Below are 23,269 nucleotides of genomic sequence, written 5' to 3'. Positions count from 1 at the left end.
ACTCATTCATCTTCATTGTCCCTCCACTGCTTATAGAACCATCCCTTCCTTACTCAAGAGGTATCTGCTTTATTTCCTCGTTCTCTGCTGCCACCAAATTGCTCGTTTGTTGTGATTCATATTTGCCCTTTCTGCCTATCTCTGATGCCTTTTCTGTCTCTGCCTGATAGTGAGATCTGGGTTCAAAGAGTACCTCAGGGGAGAGGATCTTGCCAAGCCTGCTGTGGAAAATGGGGAGCATTCTGTTTTATTTTATTGACCATAGAATTCTGAAATCTCCTGGAACTTTGTTTTTGTTGCTGAAAACTTGTCCAAGCAGACAGCAATGGTTACATTTTGCATCTGTCTGCATAAGTGGGTTTTAAGCATATAGCAAAATGGAGTTTAGAAAATGAAGCTTGAGGCAGGGAAGCAACTGGGAATATGTGTCACCAGTGCAGGTATTTTAAGCTTCAAGGCCATCTTGCATCCAGGGACTTAAGAGTTTTTAGGCTTTGTCAGGGTAGGGAGTCCTTATAAATCCCTCATCATAGTGAAGGTTCACAAGCTTCCACACTCTTGTGGGCCTTTTCCTTTAGGATGACTGATCTTTACTCTGGGCAGACAGCCATTTTCTCAGGCATCACCTCCATCTTAATCCTCTTACCTACTCTGCCTTTGCCTGACCCAATCTTAACTTATCTCGGTTCATCTTTTCTATTCCTTCCTTCCCTCAGCCTAGGGCAGTGAAATAAACACAGGAACCAGCTTGCACAGTGGCCATTCCTTGCAACTTCACTAAAGTGAAAACTCAACTAAGCCCCTAAACCCTTGAGAGGAGGCAGGATTTGCTAAGCTGATTTAAGAGTCATAAATAAATATATGCTCTGTCATAGGACAACAGCAAAGTTGACCAATTTGGGGAAGAGCAGAGGGAAAAGGGCTCTCTGCTGCTCTTTTCTCTTCCCATAAGTTTCACCTCAAGGGCAGCTTTTGTTTCTTTTCTGAGTCACAGCCATTGCTTTCCTCATCCTGTGATGATAGAGTCATTGAAGCATGGTCACTTGAAGTTAGTGAGTCAGGACTTGGGTCTTGGTACTTATTGTGTCCTGGGGCTGGGCAATGGCATCCACTCAGCTCTACCTGTTTTTGGTCTTCCAGTCCACAACCACCACAGCCCCAGGTACCTGAGGCTGCCTGGGCAGACGAGGGAAGCGTCGTTTATCACCTGACAGACGAAGACTTTGACAAGTTTGTGAAGGAGCACTCCTCTGTCCTCATCATGTTCCATGCCCCATGTGAGTGGAATGCTTTTCTTCCCCTGACTCTTCACTCCTTCTCCCAGGACCACCTCTGGTGGAATCTAAACCTTGCCTCTCACATTTTCAACCTTTCATAATAGTCGTCATACCAGAAGTCTGTAATTGTGCACAGCATTATACTGAGTTCCTCTCGTCAAAGATAATTATACAACCATATTCTCACAGTAGAGGCTCAAAAAGAATTAGCTGACCTAGGAATTATGAGAGTTCTCCCTGTCCCTCTCCTTATTTGCTCAACATGTACTCTGGAAATGCAAGTTATTTCAGTGCCAAACATCACAAAGAAGGGGAATACAATGCAAAAATAAATCATATAATGCAGTCCTATATTTATTGGATAGCTTTGAATTAGCTTCAGAAACTTGAAAATTTGTGTGAGCACTCCCAGGCCCCATGTTGGTTCTAGGAAAAGGAGCAGGGCTTGGATAACAAGGTAGTACTCCATGGTATAATAGCTCCTGAAGAAAAACTCAAAGGAAAGGATAGCATTGGATCTATTTGGTGATCCCTCCCTAGTACCAAAGTGTGCTTTTTGGGCCACAGCCTACATCAAGGAGTCTGAATACCATCTTCTCTTTCCACCCCTAACCTCTCTCCCATGTCTCTATAAATAACCTGAACCAGCAAGTGAGGGATGAGAGAGAACAAAAGAGATTTTAAAACATGAGAAATAGCTCCTGGGAAGTAGAGAAGGATCTCACACTGGCAAGAAGTGCCCCAGCTGGAGGTAACTTATGTAAGACTTGAAGTTACAAACCCCAGGGCAGGTACCATATTTTCTTGTTAGAAAGAAAGCCTCAGTCAGGGAATCACTGAAGATGAGGAAGGTCAGATAATTAAATAGCATGACTTTTAAAATCCAGGATTAAACATTTGATTTTGATGCTAGAAATTTCTGGAATTCTCTTCTTTTATCTTGGTAGAGGAGAGAGATTGATGCCTTGAGAAAAAAAAAATGCTCACTATTATATGTGAGATAGATGATAGACTTAAAAAAAATAGACCAGGACAGTAGGGTCAGTGCCTGGAAGGTAAGATTGGGGAGAAAAAACAAACAGAAAAACCCTGGCATGGTAGGCATCCCATCAAACTCTTACATACTTCTTATTCAGGCAACTCTTTCTGGCATCCCCCAGAGCCAGCTCATTAGGACAGAGAGGCAGCATTACAGTCACCTCTCTGGCTAAAAAGTTCTCTCCAGGCCATTCTCAGAGTTGCTGATGGAAGCAAGTTTAGAAGCAATTTACTTCCCCATAGCTGGAGGAAAATGGTCCCTCCCTGCTCTTTTCCCTCCTCCCCTCTCCCACCCTGTCACCTACGCCAGCAGTAAAGACAGAGGACAGCAGGTCCTTGACTATTTCTAGCTTGGGAAGCTCTACAAGGCTTGTCTGCTTCAATCTGTCTCCCCACAATCCTGTTCCATCTCTGAAGAAAGTCTAAAACTCAAGTAAAGGTCAGAAATCATAAAATTCTATTCTGCAGACAAACCCCAGCAACATTTCCGCACATGCTTAAAACTAGCTGTGTTGTGTACATATAATAATACACTGTGGGGAAAGCAGGGACTTAGTGGCATATTTATCTGCATATACATAGGAGATCCCTTATATAAAAAATTATAAATTGTTGTCCAGTTATAGTAAATTTCATGCCCTCTTCTAAATATTATTGCCCTCATATTAACACTTTAGGTTGAGAAATAAATATTTGCTATGATTGTTCCTTTGGCAGTCTTAGGCATTTGTACGACCCTGTGGGCAGCTGATATTTATCCTTTTAGGACAGGCAGCTTGACTCCCAGCTTTTTCTTCCCAGTGTAATCATCTCTTTTTGGCTCCTTAAGATGATTTAGGCAAAGAGGAATGGAGGTTATTTCTCTGATGTGATATATGAGGCAACCCTTTGGTTTCCTTCTAGGCCATTATTACCCATAGACATATTCAGCACTCAGACCCTTTAACTTTCCACCACTGCACACCTCCAGGGTGGATTTATTTCACTTTAGTTGCCAGAGCAAAAGGGAGCAAGACTGATTAAAGCAGAAGTTTTATGCCTACCTGGAAAAGAGCCCGTGTGGGTGGTCATGGCTCTTCCCTAATTAATCCTCTTCGTATATCCCCTTATGTCTTCTTCATCAAGAAAAATAATTATCTAACAGGAAAGGGTAGAATGAACATGCTTAAGAAGGAATGGGAAACCTAGCTAGGTAAGGAGAGAGCAAGATGACATCTAGCTACTTTAATTGATTTTGATTCCTTAACTCAGAAAATCACATTCCAGGTGCAAAGTTTACAATGAAGAACTGCAGTCAGTAATTGTTGAAAAATCACAGCAAATAGGAGAGGTGCCAATAGACTGGAGAGGAGCAAGCGTAGACCCCTAGACGGCAGTATACTTCCAGAACAGATTCTCAACCAGCATGTGAGCACTTGGGGAAGATGGGAATCTGAGATCAAATCAGGATCTCAAAAGTGCCTCATTACCCTCTGTCCCCCTTTTGATTGGGCAGTGTTGTAGATGTAATATATCTGGATTTCACCAAGGCATTTGGTAGAAGGCCCCATGAGGTATGAATAAATAAGTAGTTACACACACAGACAGCCTTTTGGAAACAATTGAAAAAGCTGGGCTAACAGACACTGTGGCTCACTGGATTGATTCAGAGCTGTGGAACTACTTCTACTCACTTGATCTTTGTGAACCTAAAAGTTGGTCTCTCCAGGGCTGTGTCCCAGCACACAGTCCTGTACAACATTTTTATTGACAACTTGGAAGAAGACATAAAAGGCTTATCAAATTTGCAAATGACAAAAAGCTGGTAGCAATAGCTCATATGATAGAATTAGTGTCCGTAGCAGTTCTGACAGGTATAACTGATGGGGCAAAACTAACAAGATTAAATTGAAAAGGGATATAAGTGAAGTCCTGCATTTAGCTTAAAAACATCAATTGACTCAATCAAGGCAGGGGAGGCCTGTCATAACTGTGGGACGTGTAAAAAGATTTGCATTTATTAACTGACTGCGAGCTAAATGTGACATCACAGTGATATGAGTGCCAAGAACAGCTAACACAGTTCCTTTGGCTATTATTAATGGAAATAGACTGATTAGTGGGGAGAGGTAATATTGTCCCACTGTGTCCAGCAATTTTTATTTTACATCTAGATTATTATATTCACATCTGAGGCCTACATTTTAAGAGGAATATTGACAAACTGAAGGGTGACTAGGATGGGAAAGAATCCATCCATCAACCCTATTAAGTCAGCGGAATAGTTAAACATTATTAAAAGCTTACTGTATGCCAGGCACTCTGTTTTTTTCAATTGTGTTCTACTTTTTTTGACCCCATTTGGACTCTTCTTGGCAAAGATAGTGAAATGGTTTGCTAATTCCTTTTCCAGCTCATTTTACAGACAAGGAACCTGAGGCAATTTGCATGAAAGGACCTAAACCAGGGTCACATACAGTGTCAAAGGATAGTATTCTCACTAGGAAAGCACCTCTTCAGAAAGTGGGTTTTGAGCTGAGACTTGATGGAAACCAGGAGGTGGAGGTGAAGATGAAAAGAGAGAACACTTGATGCATGGAGGACAGCCAGTACAGAGGGGCAGAGCTGGGAGATGGGGTCTCACATGTGAGGAACCACAAGGAGACTAGTGTGGCCAGGGCACAGAGTTTGTGGATATGCATAAAGTGTAAAGGCAGATTGGAAGGGGGGCAGGTTGTGAAGGGCTCTCAAATCCAAGCAGAGGATTTTATTATATTCAATCGTGAAAGCAATAAGGAATCACTAGAGTTGATTAAGGAGGAGGCTAACATGGCAAGACCTTTGCTTTGGAGAAATCACTTGGATAGCTGTGTGGTAGGTAGATTGGAGTCAGGAGAGCCTTGAGCCCAGCCAGAAAACTCTTGCATTAGTTCAGGCTTGTAGGAGACAGAGGTTGTGAAGCTTGAAAGAGCAAGACTTGGCTACAGATTTGGATACATGGGATGAGTGCACATGAGGACTCAAGGATGACACTGAGGTTCTGAGCCTGGTGAGCTGGGGTGACTGGGAAATTGATGAGGTCCTCAATAGTAATAGGGAAGACTAGAAGAGGGGAAGGTTTGAGAGCAAAGATAATGAGCCCTATTTTGGAAATGTTGAGTTTGAGAGACTTAGAGCCAGATATATAGATTTGGAAATCGTCTTCATAGAGATGATAATTGAACCCTTGGGAACTAATGAGATCACCTGGCAAGATAGTTTAGAGGAACAAAAGAAGAAGGCTTAAGACATAGCCTTAGGCAACACCCACAGTCAGAAAGCCCAATCTGGATAAAATTCTAGTACTAAGAACTACGTCCTAAGAAAATAACTGGAAGAATAGTATCCACAATATCAGAGGCTGCAGAGACTTCCAGAAATATGAGAAAAGTCTTGGCAATTGCTAAGAGATCCAGTTAACTTTGGAGAGAGCAGTTTCAGCTGAATGCTAAAATCAGAAGCCAGACTACAGAGAGTTTCAAATAGAGGAGGAAGTAGTGGTGCCAGTGGACAGTTTTCTCAAGGAGTTTATCTAAGAAAGAGAGAGGAGATGTAGGACAGTGACTAGTGGGGATAATAGAATCAATTAAGTTTTAGGGTTGTTTTTTTTTGAAGATGGAGGTGACAAGGGCATGTCTGTAGATAGCAGAGAAGCCAGTAGGCTGGGAAAGATTAAAGATTAATGATGAAGTGAGGATAATTGAGGGGGCAGTCTGCTAAAGATGATGAGATAGAATGAGATCAAAGTTATATGTAGAAGAGTTTATCTTATCATGGAGAAGAGCTGCCTTTCATTTTAGAGAACTAGTTAAAGGAACTGTTTAGCCTGAAAGAGGACTACCAAAGCCCTGTTAGGGCTATGATTGCTATCTTTAAATAATTCTAGGGCTTTCTTGTGAAGGTAAGGGTAGACATTTGTTATGAATAATTGCCCCAGGGGGAAACTAAGAAAAAATGGGTGGAAATTATTAGGAAGCTGTTTCATTTTGACAGAAGAGAACTTTGTAACCATCCTCAGAACCAAAGAATGAGAGTTAGGAAGGACTTTAGATGTCATTTTGGTCAATCCCCACTTGATCAGGAATCCTCTCTTATAAAAATCCCCAAGAAATGATCACTGAGGCATCAGGTGACAAAGAATTTGCCACCTACTTTAAAAGCTCGTTCCACTTCTGAATAGTTCTAATTCTTAGAAAGTTTTTTTTTATATCGAGTCAAAATTTGCTTCTTTGCAATTTCTTCCCATTGCCTATAATTCTTTACCCTAGGGCTAAACAAGGCAAAATTAATCTTTCTTCCAAAATTAAGCCCTATAAATGCTTAAAGACAGCTCTCATGTCCTCCCTTATCTCCCCTAAGTCTTTTACATGTATTCCTTTAAAAAATTCATCTTATTAGATTTGTCTCATCATTCTAGACTGTCAGAATCTTTTTGGATCTTGATTATGCTATTTAAGGTGTCAGCTATCCCTCTCAGGATCATAACATCTACAAATTTGATAAACATTCTGCCTGTCCCTTCATCCAAGTCATTGCTAGATATATTGAGTAAAACAGAGCCAAGATTATATTTCTAGGACATTCCAAAGGAAACCTTCCTCTAGACTGACATTGATCCAATAGATATTCTTTTTTGAGCCTTGTCCAACTAATTTAAAATCCACCTAATTGTACTCTCATCTCTTATACATCTCTCCCTCCACCTTCTCCACAAAGAATGAGAAACTTTTAAGAAGTTCACTGACATCTGAATAAACAGTTTCCATAGCATTCCCCTGGTCTACCAGTAAACTAAATCTGGCCAAAAAGAAAAGAGATTAGTCTGGCCTGACCTGCTATTGGTGAAACCATCCTGACTTTTAGTAATCACTTTCCATTCTAAATGCCCACAAGTCATTCCTTTAAATATGTTCTTAATTTTTCCAGGAATCAGAGTCAATCCTGTACACTTCAAGGATCTATCCTCAGGGCAATTAGGTAACTCAGTGGATAGGCAGTCAGCCCTAAAGAGGGGAGGTCCTGGGTTCAAATGTGGCTTCAGACACTTTCCAGCTATGTGCCTTGGGCAAGTTACTTACTACCTCCCCACCCCCCACCCCCACCCCCACTACCTTACTACTCTTCTGCCTTGAAACCAATACCTACTATTGATTATAAGATGGAAGGTAAGGGTCTAAAAGAAAGAAAGAAAGAATCAGGACAATATTTTTCTGGCTATAACATCCCTCTGTTCTCTCTGAAAGATCACATCAGCCTGGTGGTCACATCTGCCCCCATTCTTACAGGACCCTGAGATATACCAAGGATTAAAATTCTCTGGAGGCTGTATATTAATCTATGATTATTTATTAGATAGTTAGAGTTAGAGTTGGGGAGAAAGAAAAGCACCTAGTCACATGACTTTCCCCTGTCTGTTCACTAGCTGAGAGAGGCTATGCCAGGAAAGTCAAAAGGGCTGTGCCTACTTCTTAGTCAAAGACCACACATGAGCTGCCCCACCAGGAAAGTCTCCAGACCAAGACAGCCAAGTACCGAAAAGCAAAAAAAGGGCCTTTTGGTTCCTCAATTCCTTCTCTTATAAGGCCAGTCCTTCTGGGTCTCCCTGGTTGGACAGACTTGTCCTCAGTTTGAGTCAGAGGCCAGTCTTCCAGATACCAGGAGTCAGGGGAGACCAGAGCCCATCCCCTTCTGAGATGCCAGGGAGCCATGAGACCTCTAACATCCTCCCATAGTACACATGCACACCCAGTCAAAAGGTGGGGCCATTTCAAAATTCTTCTTTCTAAAAGGGAAAAAAGTGGGGGTGATTTATGTTAATTTCACACACCTAATGATATAAACAGTGAAAGTAGCTAAATGCTCTTCCACCATCTCCTCACTTACCTTGGGTTTCATGACCTTGCTAGTCAATTCACCTTGTTAGCAAAAATAGAAGTCAGTTAAGAGCCAAATAGTTCTGTCTTCTCCACATCATCCGTTATCATCCTATCAATGCCAAGCAATGACCCTATTCTTTGATCATCCTTTTATCTTGAACATAGATAAAAAAAATGTAATTTTGTTGTCCTTATTATTTATTGCTTATGTCCACCTTTGCTTCTTTCCATGTATTGGGCTGTCACTTTGCTTGCTTAATAAAAAACCTCTTTTTCACCCTCAGGACACCTGTAGCACCATGCACTGACAAGTCTTCTACCTCCGTGTCCCTAATATTCCTACCCCTTGCCTTAACACACCATTAGGTGATTATCCTACCACCTCCAGGTAGACTCTCTCCTTGGGTTGAGCCAAATGAAATAGGATATCTAGCCAAAGAAGCTTCAAGAAAAACCTTTTTAATTTAAAACCAAGCCTCACCTGTCTCAAGGGGAGAATGGAATCCAGAAGTATTAGAGAGTATGATTAGTACTACATTAGGCTGGCACTTTATATACATATAGGAGAAATTCATGGGATTTTAATATTTAGAACTGGAAAAGGGGTCAGCTGGGTAGCTCAGTGGATTGAAAGTTAGGCCTAGAGACGGGAGATCCTAGGTTCAAATTCGGCCTCAGACACTTCCCAGCTGTGTGACCCTGGGCAAGTCACTTGACCCCCCATTGCCCACCCTTACTACTCTTCCACCTAGGAGCCAATACACAGAAGTTAAGGGTTTAAAAAAAAAAGAAAAAAGAACTGGAAAGGACATTGGAAGTCATGTAATCCAATTCCATTTATATTATATACATATGTATATAATTTACAAATATTATATAGATATGGAAGGAAGCTGGAGGGTCAGAGTCACAAGTCACATATATAGTAGGTAACCTGGCTAGGAGTTGGACTCGGGGCATTTCTTGGCTTTCTTCTTTTCTCATTTTAAATAAATACACTTAAGTGTTCGAGCTTTTGGGCGCTCGCTCTTGCTCGCTCTCGCTCTCTCTCTCTCACTTTCTCTCTCTCTCTCTCTCCCTCCCTCCCTCTCTCTCTCTCTCTCTCTCCCTCTCCCTCTCTCTCCCCTCCCCCCCTGCCCCTCAATTTCTTTTTCTCCCTCTTCCTCTCTTCTAGCCCACCTGGTCATGTTTTTGCCAGACTCTGTTATTCTTTTATATTTATGCTTAGTTACATATTCTTGCTACTTCCATCTTCCATATGTGGGGTTTTTTTTCCTATTTTGATTTAAACTTTTAATGTAACCAAACAATGTTCTTGGTTTCAGTCATTTCTGCAGAGCAGTAATTACTAAACAGAACTAAAATAGCATATTCTTTTTTTTTTCATTAATTTTTTCAATTACATGTAGAAACAATTTAAAAAAATTGTTTTTTGATATTTTGAATTCAGATTCTCTCCTTCCTTCCCTCCCCCTCCTCCCCAAGGCAATAAATAGTCTAATAGAGGTTATACTACTGCTTTCGTGTAATACATATTTCCACATACATATGTTTTTGTACACAGAATCCTATTTATCCTTTCTTTGCTCTCTATGAAATCTGCTTTCCCATAATCTAGAATTCACAGTAGACAATGTCTTATATTCTCCTCCTCACCTGTTCACAAACTCTGAGATGGAACCTTCACTCCCAAAGTTCCTATCAATTCTAACTATCAGTTTTTCCTTATTGGTCAGAATCTAGTCCAGAATTGTAGTTCCTTTTGTCATTTCTTCACCTTTTGAAGAGTGGAATTAATTGATTAAAAAAAAAACCAAACCCTTACTTTCTGCTTAGCATAAGACAGAAGGGCAAGGGTTTTATAATTGGAATTAAGTGACTTCCCTGGGGACACAGAGCTAAGAAGCATCTGAGGCCTGATTCGAACCCAGGTCCTCCTCACTCCAGGTCAGGTGCTCTGTCTACTGAGCCACCTAGCTGCCCACAATGAAATTAACTATTAAAGACAGATTTTTATCAGCTCCTTTTTTTTTTTTTTTTAAAGTGAAGAATCCAAGCAAATGTCCACATAGTTCCATGCCAGATTTGTGATCTATTTCCAGTTCTTACCACCCATTTCATTCTTTTGGCCACAATGTACCACAAGACTGCTTATGTATCTTCCTTCTTCAGGCCTCTTCCAAGTGCTCTCCATCCTACTTCCTCTTTTTTGTAAGTAGATTGCCTTCCAGTAGTATCTGGATATTCTGTGCTACTCTATCACCCTTTTAATCTCATCTGTTCTTTTTAAATGTCATATACTTCTGTAGTCATTCCATTCATAGGTCACATCCCACCAGGTCCCAGTGATACCTCTGAGATCAAATATTGCATTACGATCTCTAATTATTGCTGTCCCCAAGTTGACAGGGGCTCTGCTTCTTTTTAGGTGGTAGGTGATGCCCACTCATAGCTTTCTAGCAGAGATGAAATTATTATTGCTTTGTCAGGGATATTATAGGAGGAATTACTGTATTGGGTGGGAGGGTTAACTACTTGATTTCTAAGGAACTGTCTAAGTCTTATACACTGACGGACATGGAATATTTGATCTTAGATAGATATGGGGAAAGAGAAGGGAGCAAGAATTTATATACTAACTACTATATGTGCCGGGCACTGTGCTAAAGTGCTTTACAAATATTGTCATATTTGATCTTCCCACCAAGCCTAGGAATTAGGTGCCATTGTTATCCCCATTTCACATTTGAGGAAACTGAGGCAACAAAGGTTATGTGACTTGCCCAAAGTCAAACAGCTTCTAAGTGTCTGAGGCCAGATTTGAATGCGGGTCTTCCTGACTCCAGACTCACCTATCTACTGCCCTGCTAGCTGCATCTCTTAGAAAAGTATAAACCCTGTTTTTGAGGAGGACCCCATTCTGAGGCAGGCTTATGCAGACATAAAGTTAAACAAATTCAAACCTCAGTATTTCAGAAGATCCAAGACTTCATTGATATGGATACTCCTCTGCCCAGCACACAACTTCACTTTAATGGACAATTTCATATTAGTTGGGCCAAAAAGAGGAATCACGTGGTCACTGACTTTTCTTAATTTGGCTAGGTTGATCCTGGGGTGACAAACACATAGTTGGTTACAGGGCTCATATTCAAAACCTTTTCAGCTTATTTGGACTTGCTAAATGTTTCATTCGGTTGGCAGATTCTTTGAGAACTTAAGGTCATTCGACCTCTCAGCGAGCCAGGGGAAAAGGACAAATATGAAAATTCAGGAAATAAGCTTGCCAGCAGATATGTTCATGTACTGCATAGTGGGCAGATAGTTAGGGGTGTTGGGTATTGAGGGAATTCCTCCCATGCGTACAGCTGCCAAGCATCCTTGGGAGAATTCCAGTTTGCTTCTGGCTGAATCAGACTAAAATCTAAGTTCTTTTTTCCACCCATTTCAAAGTCAGTCTCTACTTCTGTCCCTCTCTATTTGCACAGCTGAATCATCCTGACTCCCACAGTACACAGTTAAATAAATGTATGAGAAAACATCGATTAACTACGTCCTGTGTGCCAGGGATTTCACTAAGCACCAGAGAATAATAGAGACAAGATGGTAAGATGGCCCCTGTCCTCAAGGAAGTTGCATTCTTATTAAGGGAAGACAGCCCATATTGAAAATAGTGGTCAGAGATGAGGATTTTGTTCAGTGAGGTCAGAGGAAATGATGATTGGAACCCATAGGTCACATGTCCCAGAAATGAGAGAGTTCCTTCAATTACTGGTCTTAAAGCTAGAGTGGCTGTTTTATTTACTGAGTGATAGTGCACATGGGAAGCAATTAATGAACCAGGGGAAGGGAGTTGGGTGAGGGGTGACATCCTATCCCATGCCTATCTCCATTATCCTTGCCCAACAGGAGAAATTATGTCTGATAGTGAGATAGAAAGGGAGGACAAGGAGTGATTATATCAATAATTCCCAAAGTGGGCACCACTGCCCCCTGGTGGGTTCTGCAGCGATCCAGGGGAGGGGGGGAGTGATGGCCACAGGTGCATTTATCTTTCCTATTAATTGCTATTAAAATTTTTTTTAAAATTAATTTCCAGGGGCGCTAAGTAATATTTTTTTCTGGAAAGGGAGCGGTAGGCCAAAAAAGTTTTGGAACCACTAGATTATATGAAGAAATAGGACCTCTTCTTTTGTCATTTTTTTCCAATATTATTTATTTTATCATCATGGGAATGTGTCTGTGACATTCTAGCCTAGAATGCTGGAAACTTGTAAAGGCACCTTGGGTGAACATTTCCTGGGTGCAGGGTTATGAGCTATGAGCTGACCATATGATTCAGGGAAAGGGGATGGTTCCTGAAATTCAGTTGTAATATGTATACCCCATCCTGGTCTCAGGCTCACAATGCCACCCACTTCCCAGCCTCTACCTCCCAACAAGCTCCCATCCATGACTGTGGGTTCTGCTGATCAAATCTGTGTTTTATAAATGTTATTTTGGCAGCAGAGGGAAAGATAGATTGAGAGGACAGAGGCTGGAAGGATGGAGAATAGGAGATTTTATTGCTGTAATTCAGACAAGAGATGATGAGGTCCTATTCTAGGGTAAGCTGTGTGAACGAAGAAGAGGATTGATATGAGAGATGCTGATTCTATCTCCAAAATAAAACTTGGCAACTGATTGGTTGTGGGGAATAGAGGTGGGAGAAAGGAAGAAGTCACGTATGACTGAGGTTGTGACCCCTAGGTGACTGAGGGGGCAGCAGTCTCCTCATTGTGAGCATGAAAAACAGGCTGAGAAGGTAAGTAATCTACTCTTGACCACATAGCTAGGAAGTGTGAAAGGCAAAATCTGAACTCGAGTTTTTCCAACTTTGAGTCTAGCACCCTAACCATTATGTTATTAAGGCTTAAGAATTCCATTCAGCCAGAAACTCATGGAATTCTGGAACCCCATACAGTAGGCTCCGTAAGTTCTGAGAGTGAATTGAAATTTATTGACTCCAAAGGATCTGAAAAGTTTGGGTCTAGGTAGGAGGTTGACATTCCTACAGAAGAAGGGAGATGTACGTTAAAGGCACTGATTCAAGGTTTTTGTGCTGGGCCATGAAAGTAAGAGTGAGAGCACTTAGGGAGATTATAAAACCCCCAGCAAGGAAGCTTGGCAATAAAACTTAATGATCTATCAAATCACAATCACTAGGGCACTAAAAAGCATCGAACTGGGTTCCGTTCTCCCTGTACATAGTGCTTCCTAGCTGGATCTCTCACTGCCTTCGGGGATGTGGAATTCCCAAAGGCAAGTGCCCACTGTAGGATTTTTTTTTCCTTTTTTTATTCAGAACTTAAAGTAAGATATGCCTTTCTATATAGTTGAATAGGAAAGGATGGTATAGAAAACTATAATTCTATTATGTAGAACTTGCTATTTCTTTAAGCATTTAATTCCATATGTAACTTTCAAAACTGTCCTGTTTATGACCTTTCGTTCTCTTCACATGTATTGTGGGGTGGGGGAAGGGAGTTGTCCCACTCTCATCTCCATCCATTATAGAAAAGAAAAGCAAAACTGTTACAATAGAAATGCATAGTCAAACTCCTATATCATCCAAGTCCTAAAAAGAGATGTCTCATTCACTTCTCTCAGGTGTTGGGTAGCATTCTTCATTATCAGTACTCTGAAACTGTGGTTGGCAATTTTGTCAGTTCTTAAAACTAGAGATGGGAGGTCCTGGATTCAAATTTGGCCTCAGATACTTCCTAGACTAGTCCTCCCATCTACTTCTCTATCCACTGAGCCACTTAAGTGCGGCCCAACTATCACTTCTTTTGTTTAATATATGGGGAATCAATTTTTGGAAGAAGAAAAAGCTTAATTTGGTTATTTTAAGAGTCAGACTCGAGGTAATTTGGAATAACTTCTAAGTTGGAGATAAGGAAACTGAGATGCTCTAAGACTTGTATATTCCCATATCCATTTTCTTGAGCACTGTGGAGGCAGGATACAATGCCTGACTTCTGTCACGTATCTTAAAGCCAGCAAACTTAAAGCCAGCAAATATTTGGGCACTGTAATACCAATGCATATAAGAAATAGTCCTTGCCCCCAAAGAATTCACAGTCTTTTGAGGAGAAGGGACAAGACCCACTCACATGAAAAGTTAAATGATCAGATAAGTCAAAAAATGAGAACAGTCACATGTCGTTTGTCTAATGAATTATTAGAGTCCATGCCAAGAGTTCAGAGAAGAAAAAGGTCACAAATATCTGTAATGCCCTGGGAATTTCTACACAAAACATGTGGGATTTGAGCTGATCCATAAAGGAAGAGCAAAAGGGATCATTTCATTCTTTGTTAATCCTAGCCAGCAGCCAGCATAATGCCTGCATTACAGTAGGCACTAGATAAGTATTGGTTGATTAATTGATTGAGAGGATTCAGGTAGCTGAAAGGGAAGAGACATTCCAAATGGATGAAACCTGTGTAAGCTCAGGCAGGAATAAATTAGAATGTATCCAGAAAACATAATATGATAGAGGGAGGGAAAGAACATGGATCACAAAATGTCAGAAGACAATTATTAGAATTGTATCTACATGTAATCTGGAAAAAATAATTTTAAAAACATAAAAAAGTACTATCTACCTCACCAAGTTATTGTGGAGATCAAATGAGATAATATTTGTAAAAACTACTTAGCACAGTGCATAGTAGGTGCTATCTAAATGCTTATTCCCTTAACATAAAAGAAAATATAATAGACCAGTGTAGTTTAACCTTCAGAGACCTTTAGGAGTATAGTGGTAGATAAGGCAAGAAAGAGAAGTTGGGGCCAAATTATGGAGAATCTTGAATGGCACCAGCTAAGGAATATATGGCTTTATTCTGTAGGAAGCAGGGTTGAAGATTTTTTTTTTTTTTGCAAGTAAGTGATGGAGGAAGACAGATTTGGAAGAAGTCTGTAGGATAAGACCATAGACCTAATGTTTAGAGGGACTAGAAGATCATCTACTTCAGACCCGTCATTTTACAGATGAGGAAACTGAGGCCCAGAAAATTTAACTGACTCAGTTCACACATTCAATTGTGTCTTCTGATTCCAAATTCAAACTTTAGGAGGGGAAGAGACAGGTTTTTGTTATTTAGTCATTTTCTGTCATGTCGAACTAGATTATCTGGGAATCTTGCCATTTTTCTGCCTTTGGCAGTCAGGAAAAGGTTTGGGAGACTCATGGGAGCTGGAGGGACAGATACACATCATCAGCACCAGGACAAACGGGTTGGGCTCTCTTTGTGACTGTGTTCGAAGTTTTCTTGGCAGAAATACTAGAGGGTTTGCCATTTCCTCCAACTCATTTTACAAATAAGGTTAAGTGACTTACCAAGGATCACACAATTAGTAAGTGTCTTTGACCAGATATGAACTTATAAAGATTAATTTTCCTGAGTCCAGGCCTGGCACTCTATCCTCTGTGCTACCTAACTGGAGAAACTGGAGGCAGAGACAAATTAGAATGATTTTACAATATTCCAGGCATAAGGGCAGAAATTATGTAGCTGGAATGAGAATGAAAAGGAAAGCACAACTGTGAGACATTTGGAAGGAATAAGTCATTAGGACTTTGGTGATTGACTATTGGGAAGAAAGGAAAAGCATCTGGGACAGGATAACTGGAACAATGATGGACTATTGACAAAAGTTGAGAAGTTGGAGAGAGATCCAGCTTTGGGGGAAAAGCTAATGAGTTTAGTTTTAGATGTGGAATTTAAGGTAACAGCAGGGTTTCCAACTGGAAATTTCCAGTAGACAATAAGATACGCCTATAAATAAAAAAGGCAGCAGATGCCCCGTGACGAGAATGGCTAGTCCCTCATTGTTTCTCTCTGCAGCCTGCCTGTGAGTGCTCTTTGCTAAAGAAGAGCTGGTGAAGTACCCATTCATTCTGTATCTGGGAGAGAGAAAATTGAGAAGAACTCCCTCCTGCCAATCACTCTCCTCCTCTTGCACAGTCAAATCACATAGAAAAAAGCACTTGAATTAAACTCTGGCCATACAGTTTAATTATTTTATTTCATATATCAGGTTAATGTTGGCAGTCACTGTACATTGTTAGACTTTCTCAAAACCAACTGGCACCACAAGGGCTGCATTTGTGTCATTCATCCCTCATGGTGTCATGCACAAATGGTTGACTGGGAAAGACTGTGGAGTCCCCTTCCTTTTGGTTTCTTAAAGCAAGATTCTTTTTTCTCCTCCAAGTTCAGTGTTGTTGGGCCTACCATTAGGAGAAAAGACTCAATCAAGAGAAAAGACTCAGTAACATTTAAGAGTTTTCTATTGGTCTCAGAATGGACAGTAACCATTAATCATAGTGGAGCCTTTTAACTTAGCCTATCAGTCCTCTTATTTTTATTTTTTTACTCTTTTCAAAAAAGTGATGGGATCTGATTCAATTTCCATTTAATGTACTACCAATAAATATTCCTTTATTCTGTATAGGCATCCTTTTACTTATGAATACACAGTACTTTTCCTAAGAATAAGGAGGGTAGAAAAGCAGATTAAGTAATAATAATAGCTTACATCTACACACAGCATTTTAAAACCTCTCCTAGGGAAAACTCTTTCCCTACTTTTTGTCTTGAGTAATATAAATATCATTGCCTCCATTTTACAGATAAGGAAACTGAGACTCAGAAATGACTTCCATGCAGTTACACAGCTACTAAATGTCAGTGAGGACTTGAACTCAGGTCTCCATTTCTAAACCCAGTGTTCTTTCCACTATATCAAATATGAAAACATAAAGAGCTATCGTTTTAAATGTAGGTGTAATAATATACAGAATTAACAAATTAGATAACTTCTGAGGTCCCTTCCAACTCAAATATGTTGTTATTTTACTGATCCTTAGTCTCATTTGAATCTTAGCATATGGTAAACACTCAACAAATGTTTTTTTCATTCTTTCATTCCCATCCCTGCCCTAAAGTCCCCTGATGCCACTGCCAGCAGAGAAAAATATATCCCTGGTTGCCCAAAGTTGAACCCAGAATGCATTTCCCCAGAGAAACAACATTGAATATAGTTAAAATAGTACTATTAATACTCTCTATATTTGGGCCACTTAATGGAATAAATGACTTTTTGCAGGCTGATGTGGAGACCTAACCAAAGCATTGTTTGAATAAGAAAATTCATTCCAGGTTCCAAATAACCTACTTTACAGACTTTTGAAACAACCTGTTCATAAGTTGGGAACTATCTACTATGTAGAGAGTTTTTATTTCCAGGAAGGTATGCTATTAGTGATTTCAGACATACTGTTACCTTGATTTTCCTTACGATATTTATTCCATCCATAAAATGTCATCTTGCCCTTCGGTAGGATAAATATCTAATGGAATCTAGCTTTTTAAGGAAGCACCTTGCAGTTGGGAAGTTTGGGTTTCCTACTTTCTCCTTCCATAGAGATCCTTTTCTAGGCATTTCTTCTCTTTTCCTGAGGTTTCCCCCCCTCCCTCTGCACTTGTAGGGCACCAGAAATATTCAAGAATATGCTAGGAACAATTTTATCTGCCATAAGAGGCAGGGTTTTCTTCTGTCTTTCACCTTCAAAATGATAGTGATGCTTTTTTTTTCCCCTAGCTAATAATTTTGAAAGCTGATGCTTTTCTTTTCCCCAGAAGGAGGTATCTCTTAATATACAGTGGAAAGATAATTGAACTTGGAGTCACAGATCATGAGTTTTGACCCCAGCTATACCTCTTATTATATAACCTTGGGTCTCAGTTTCTTTATTCATAAAATAAAGTATTTGGACTAGGTGACCTCTAAAGTTGTCTCCAACTCTAGAACTATAAACTATGATCTAGGAGCCCACTGATATTACATATGTGAGATGGGCCCAAGACCTTGCCTAAGACCAACCATTTCTGCCTAATATTGGGTTCATTTGCTGTCTCTGGAGAGCCATTACAGAGAGAGGGGAAGTGGAAGTAAGGTGCAAAAAGGGTAAACTGATCCCCTGCCCACCTCAACTCTATAGAGCTCCCACCATGCCCATCATGGACTTATGTAGTTCTATATAATCCTTCAAACATGTTTTCTTAGTGTAGTCAGTTTTCCTAAATCCCTTTTAATGATGTTCCCCTTCTCCCCACCAAGAGTCTCTGCTGCAAATGGCAGGTCCTTGAAATGCCTCTTCCAGGATGCCTTTCCAGATTGGGCTTACTCATTATTGGTTACTCAGGTCCCCCAGCTTTTTCAAACATTTAAAATTAGCAGTAATTATATTAGTATATATTAGCAGAATATATGCTAATATTTAGCAGTAATTGTGTGCATTTTTTTCCTTAAAAAACTACAGGGCATCTTTGCATATCCCATTAGACCAGGAACTTCCCAAGAGGCTGCTGTGTGGTGGAAAAAGTATTACTGCACTTGGAGATAAAACCCCCAGATTCTAGTCCTAGTTGTGTTGACTAACTGCATGATTGGAGGCAAGTTGTTTCTCCTTCAGAAGTGAAGGTCTTGTAATACCAGTGGTCCTCATCCATTGATAGCACTGTATCATCATTTTCTGTAAATTGAAGTCTAGAATTGAGCCAAGATCTTGTTATCCCAATTATAATGAGAGGCCCCCAGGGGCAGCTAGATAGCACAATGGAAGAGAGCTAGACCTGGAGTGGAGAGGGAATTTCCAGGAACCGTCAAGCAAGGTGGAAATGCATGAAAGCAAGGGAGAAGCTTTAGAATGTTCCTGGGGAGAGAATTCTGAGAGCTTCAGAATCCAGAGGAAGACTGTTGAAGCCTCAGGGTCTTGGAGTTTGAACTCTTGGTGGGAGGCAGCTCTAGACCATTTCCCCTGATCCTAATATCACCTTTCCTATACAAAGTGATTCCCTACTCAAGCTGAGACTGTTTTTATCCCAAAGACTACTTTTTAAATTGAACTAAAGAGATATTGGAGTGATCCTGATTAGCTGCCAGTTCCCCAAAGAGGTTTCTCTGAGGGGAGCCAGAATCAAGGCTGAAGATCATCTGTCCTATACCAGCTTACCCTAGAGACTATATTTTATTCATTTATTTGTTTGTTTGTTTGTTTGTTTGTTTGTTTAAAACCCTTACCTTCTGCCTTGGAGATACTATACTATGTATTGGCTCCAAGGCAGAAGAGTAGTAAGGGTAGGCAATGGGGGTCAGGTGACTTGCCCAGGGTCACACAGCTGGGAAGTGTCTGAGACCAGATTTGAACCCAGGACCTCCTGTCTCTAGGCCTGGCTGTCAATCCGCTGAGCTACCCAGCTGCCCCCAATATTTTATTAATTTAGCCTAGGGTAGCCAGCCTAGGAATATCAACAGACAGAGAGGGTTCAGGTCATCCACAGCTTAGCTGAGGACTGAGAGACATTGACTCCTAATGAGGACCTTCAGTGAGAGAAACCCCTGTTACTCTCTTTCCCCCAAACCTTGTCCTTGATATCTTTGAAATAAACCTCAACAAACTTTTAGGAATGCAGTCAGATTCATTAACATAAAAGATCAAAGGGAGTTTGGTGGGTGGAGGTTTTTTCCCCATGGAGGGAGAGCTCTCTTAGACTCTGGTCACGCCAAACCTCCTGAGTCGCCCTCCATTGCTTTCTCTCTGGTAGCAGGTTTTGTTCAGAAGAGTTCACCAAAAGAGGGCTAAGTTAAGCCAAATTTCCTAGCCAAACGTCTATCCTTTCCTCCTGAGGTGTTCTCTTGCCTGAGCAGACTGCTACACCATTTTGTCCACCCCTTCTATTTTGTCTAGTGCTAGAGGGAAGCTATTTGCTCTCAGTTCTAAAGGAGGGAATACCCTGACAAGTCAAGTTACTCAAACTACTTGACCAATCCAGTTATATCAACAACCCAGGGTTTTCCCTGCCTTTTTACAATCTGGGTTCAAATGTGGCCTCAAACACTCCCTAGCTGTGTGACCCTGAGCAAATCATTTAACCCCAGTTGTCCAATGACCTCTTTTCTGCTGTAGAATTGATAATAAGATATTGAAAAGACCCTGAGGGATCTCTCTAGTGTCTAAGCCCAACTCTCCGGGGAAGTGGATACCTTGCTTTCCAGAAGCCTTGCTTCTTCCTCTCCCACTTTGGCTCTGGCGGCTATTTCTCAGTTAGAGCCTCTGTGTTGATTGCTTGGGGCATTCCTGTCATTTGGCCCTATTTGGGAAGAGGCATTGTTTTGGTGCCCCCAGGAAGTCACGAAACCCCTGAGGGTTTGTTTCCATCTGTGCCAGCCTTGGCTGGGTGCCAGGGTCTCTAGATTGATGATGAATTTTTGATACCCTACAGATTTCTGCCTCTCTGGTTTGTCAGTAGGAGGAATTTAATAATGGAACCTTAGAAACTTGGCAATTCACTTGGCTTCCCCTTTTCCCCGTGTTAAGAATGTTTCGTTGTTAGTGAGTGGAAGGGTAAAGACTCTTTGGGTGAACTTGATACCATTGAACTCTCACAGTCCCAGGGAAGGTGAATTAAGGTGGGGATGAGGTATAACAACTATTAATAGCTCTTCTGCTTTTATATTAAGCTTTATAGTTTACAAACTCTTTTCCATATCCATTATCTCATTTTAACCCTGCAGTGTAGAGATGCAGTGCATAGCAGGGCTTGTCCTCATTTGGTGAGAGAACTATGACTCAGAAGAAATGGTAAGTCTCATAGCCATGAAGTGGGGCAGGAAGAAGTCAATTCAATTCACGTGTGCCCTCTTTAAGCACCTTCTCCGCCTTAGGCGATGGGTATAGAGACAAAGGAAATCTCTACTGAGGCCAGACATCATATACACAGATAAATAAATACAAAATACATGTAAAACAGTTAGTTTGGGAGAGATTGCTAACAATTGGTGAGATCAGGAAAAGGACTCCTGGAGGAGGTCTGGATCAGAATTTAAGAATATGGAAATGAATCATCATTGTATCTTGTGAAGGAAGCGAACATATCACAGAGGGAGAGAGACAGTGGTCTTTACAAAGCCAAATGTTCAGAAAAGGCCAGGAAAGAATTATTTGTGATTGAGATGTATGTGTGTATCTATTTTGTTTATATTAGGTTAATCTTGATATATTTTTTTCCTTTAAAAATGAGCAATAATGAATTATTTCTTAGAAATATAGGGTCTGAGACATCTAGATGGTACCGTGAATAGCTTCCTGGGCATAGGGTCAGGGAGAGTGTAGCCTCAGGTACTTACTAGCTATATCACCTTGGATGAGTCACTTAACCTGTTTGCTGAGAGAGACAGAGGGAAAAACAAAAAGAAATAGGCAGAAACACAGAAAGCAAGACAAAGAGTGACAGAGAAACAAAGAGACAGATGAATGTAGAGTCGTTATGTCAAGGAAATATTAAACTTTTTTTATTCAGAGATATTTTATTTTCCCAATTACAAGTGATAACAATTTTCAACATACTTTTTCTGAAATTATCAGATCCAAATTGTCTTTCTCCCTCCTTTCCTTTCCCCTTCCCTGAGATGATAAGTAATTTGATTTGGATTATATGTATATACATACATATACACACATATGTGTGTATATAATATGCACATTATATACATATATTATCATGCAAATCATACTTCCATATCGGTCATTATTGTAAGAGAATGCTCATAAAAATAGAATTGTAAATAAACTAATGTGAAAGTATGTATGTATTGTAATGGTGGGGCACCAGGGTTGTTGTTGTTATTATTAAAATGTAACCTAAATGGTTTGTGGGTTCACACTGGGTTGAAGGAGAGACAGGACCAACCAGGATAGGGAGACCAGGGTTTACAGCCAAGCTGTTAACTGTCAATAGGAATGGCTGTTAGGCCAACAGTCACTCAGCTCTCCTAGGCTAGGGTCTATGGAACCAGCAGACAAAAGGTAAAAGTTTATAACAGTTTAATTGAGGGAAACAATAAAAAGGATGGGAATAAGGGATTCTATACTTGAAACCTAAGGGCAAACCACAGGGACAAGGGAAAGACTTGACTACACTATCCTATTGACCTAAGCCAGGCAGGGCCCAAAGGAAGCAGTACTGAAGTCACAGGGAAAGCTTCTCCAAACCTGGTTCCAGCCAGATTTGGTCAGCTCAGCTAAAGGGCCTGAGGGTGGCTTCCAATTGGGGTCTCACAGTAAATCCAAAGATGGTCACAGGATGCCAAGAGCCAACTCCACTAGGACAGATGATCCAAGGTACCCAGGTAGGGAGAGTGAGTCTGCAATGCTGTCCACCAGATCACAAACCACTTCCCCACTTGGTGCAGCTCTGCAGATATGTTGTCCACTGTTGAAAGCCTCCACCTCTCAGGATCCCAGGGAATCTGGATGCAGTTTTTCCCTAACTCTGAGATCGCCCAGGGTTAGAAACAGTTATGCCCCCAACCACTAATGGAGTCCCTCTCAGAGTCCAAGCCCCACTTCCTGCTCCTTCATTCCATCTTGGAATCCTCCAGCCCTTCTTGCTAGGTCCAACACTAATACTAAATTAATTGCTAAATAACCCTCACAACAGTATGTATGTATAGACTGAGGTATGCTTTGATCTGCATCTGACTTCAACAGTTCTTTCTCTGTAAGTGGATAGCATTACTTGTCATAAGTCTTTAAGAATTGTCCCAGATCATTATATTGGTAAAAGTAACTAAGTCTTTCATAGCTGATCATTGTATAATATTGCTGTAACTGTGTACAGATATTCTCTTGGGGTTCTGCTTATTTCACTCTGCATCAGTTCGTGTAGATTGTTCAGCTTTTTCTGAAATTTTCCTATTCAACATTTTTTATAGCACAATAGTATTCCATCACCACCATATGCCATAATTTGTTTAGCCATTCCCCAATTGATGATCATCCCCTCAATTTCCAATTCTTTGCAACCACAAAAAGAATAGCTATAAATATTTTGTACAAATAGGTGCTTTCCCCTTTTTTATGGTCTCTGGTATATAGACCCAGTAGTGATATTACAGGATCAGAGGGTATGCACAATTTTATAGCCCTTTGGGCATAGTTCCAAATT

General features: G+C 40.6%; 1 protein-coding gene across 1 annotated transcript in view; it reads left to right on the top strand.

Moving 5' to 3' along the window:
- The window catches only part of PDIA5 (protein disulfide isomerase family A member 5), a 205,762-nt gene that overhangs the window by 143,350 nt on the left and 39,143 nt on the right, over positions 1–23,269 (top strand). Inside the window, exon 11 of the mRNA XM_044670046.1 lies at positions 1,141–1,277. Within this exon, the coding sequence (XP_044525981.1) occupies positions 1,141–1,277 (137 nt within the window). The remainder of the gene's footprint in view (positions 1–1,140; positions 1,278–23,269) is intronic.

This window comes from Gracilinanus agilis, chromosome 3 (assembly GCF_016433145.1).
Source record: "Gracilinanus agilis isolate LMUSP501 chromosome 3, AgileGrace, whole genome shotgun sequence".
NCBI classification, from domain to species: domain Eukaryota; kingdom Metazoa; phylum Chordata; class Mammalia; order Didelphimorphia; family Didelphidae; genus Gracilinanus; species Gracilinanus agilis.
The sequence above is the reverse complement of the archived record's forward strand: the minus strand, read 5'-3'. Positions and strand labels throughout refer to the sequence as shown.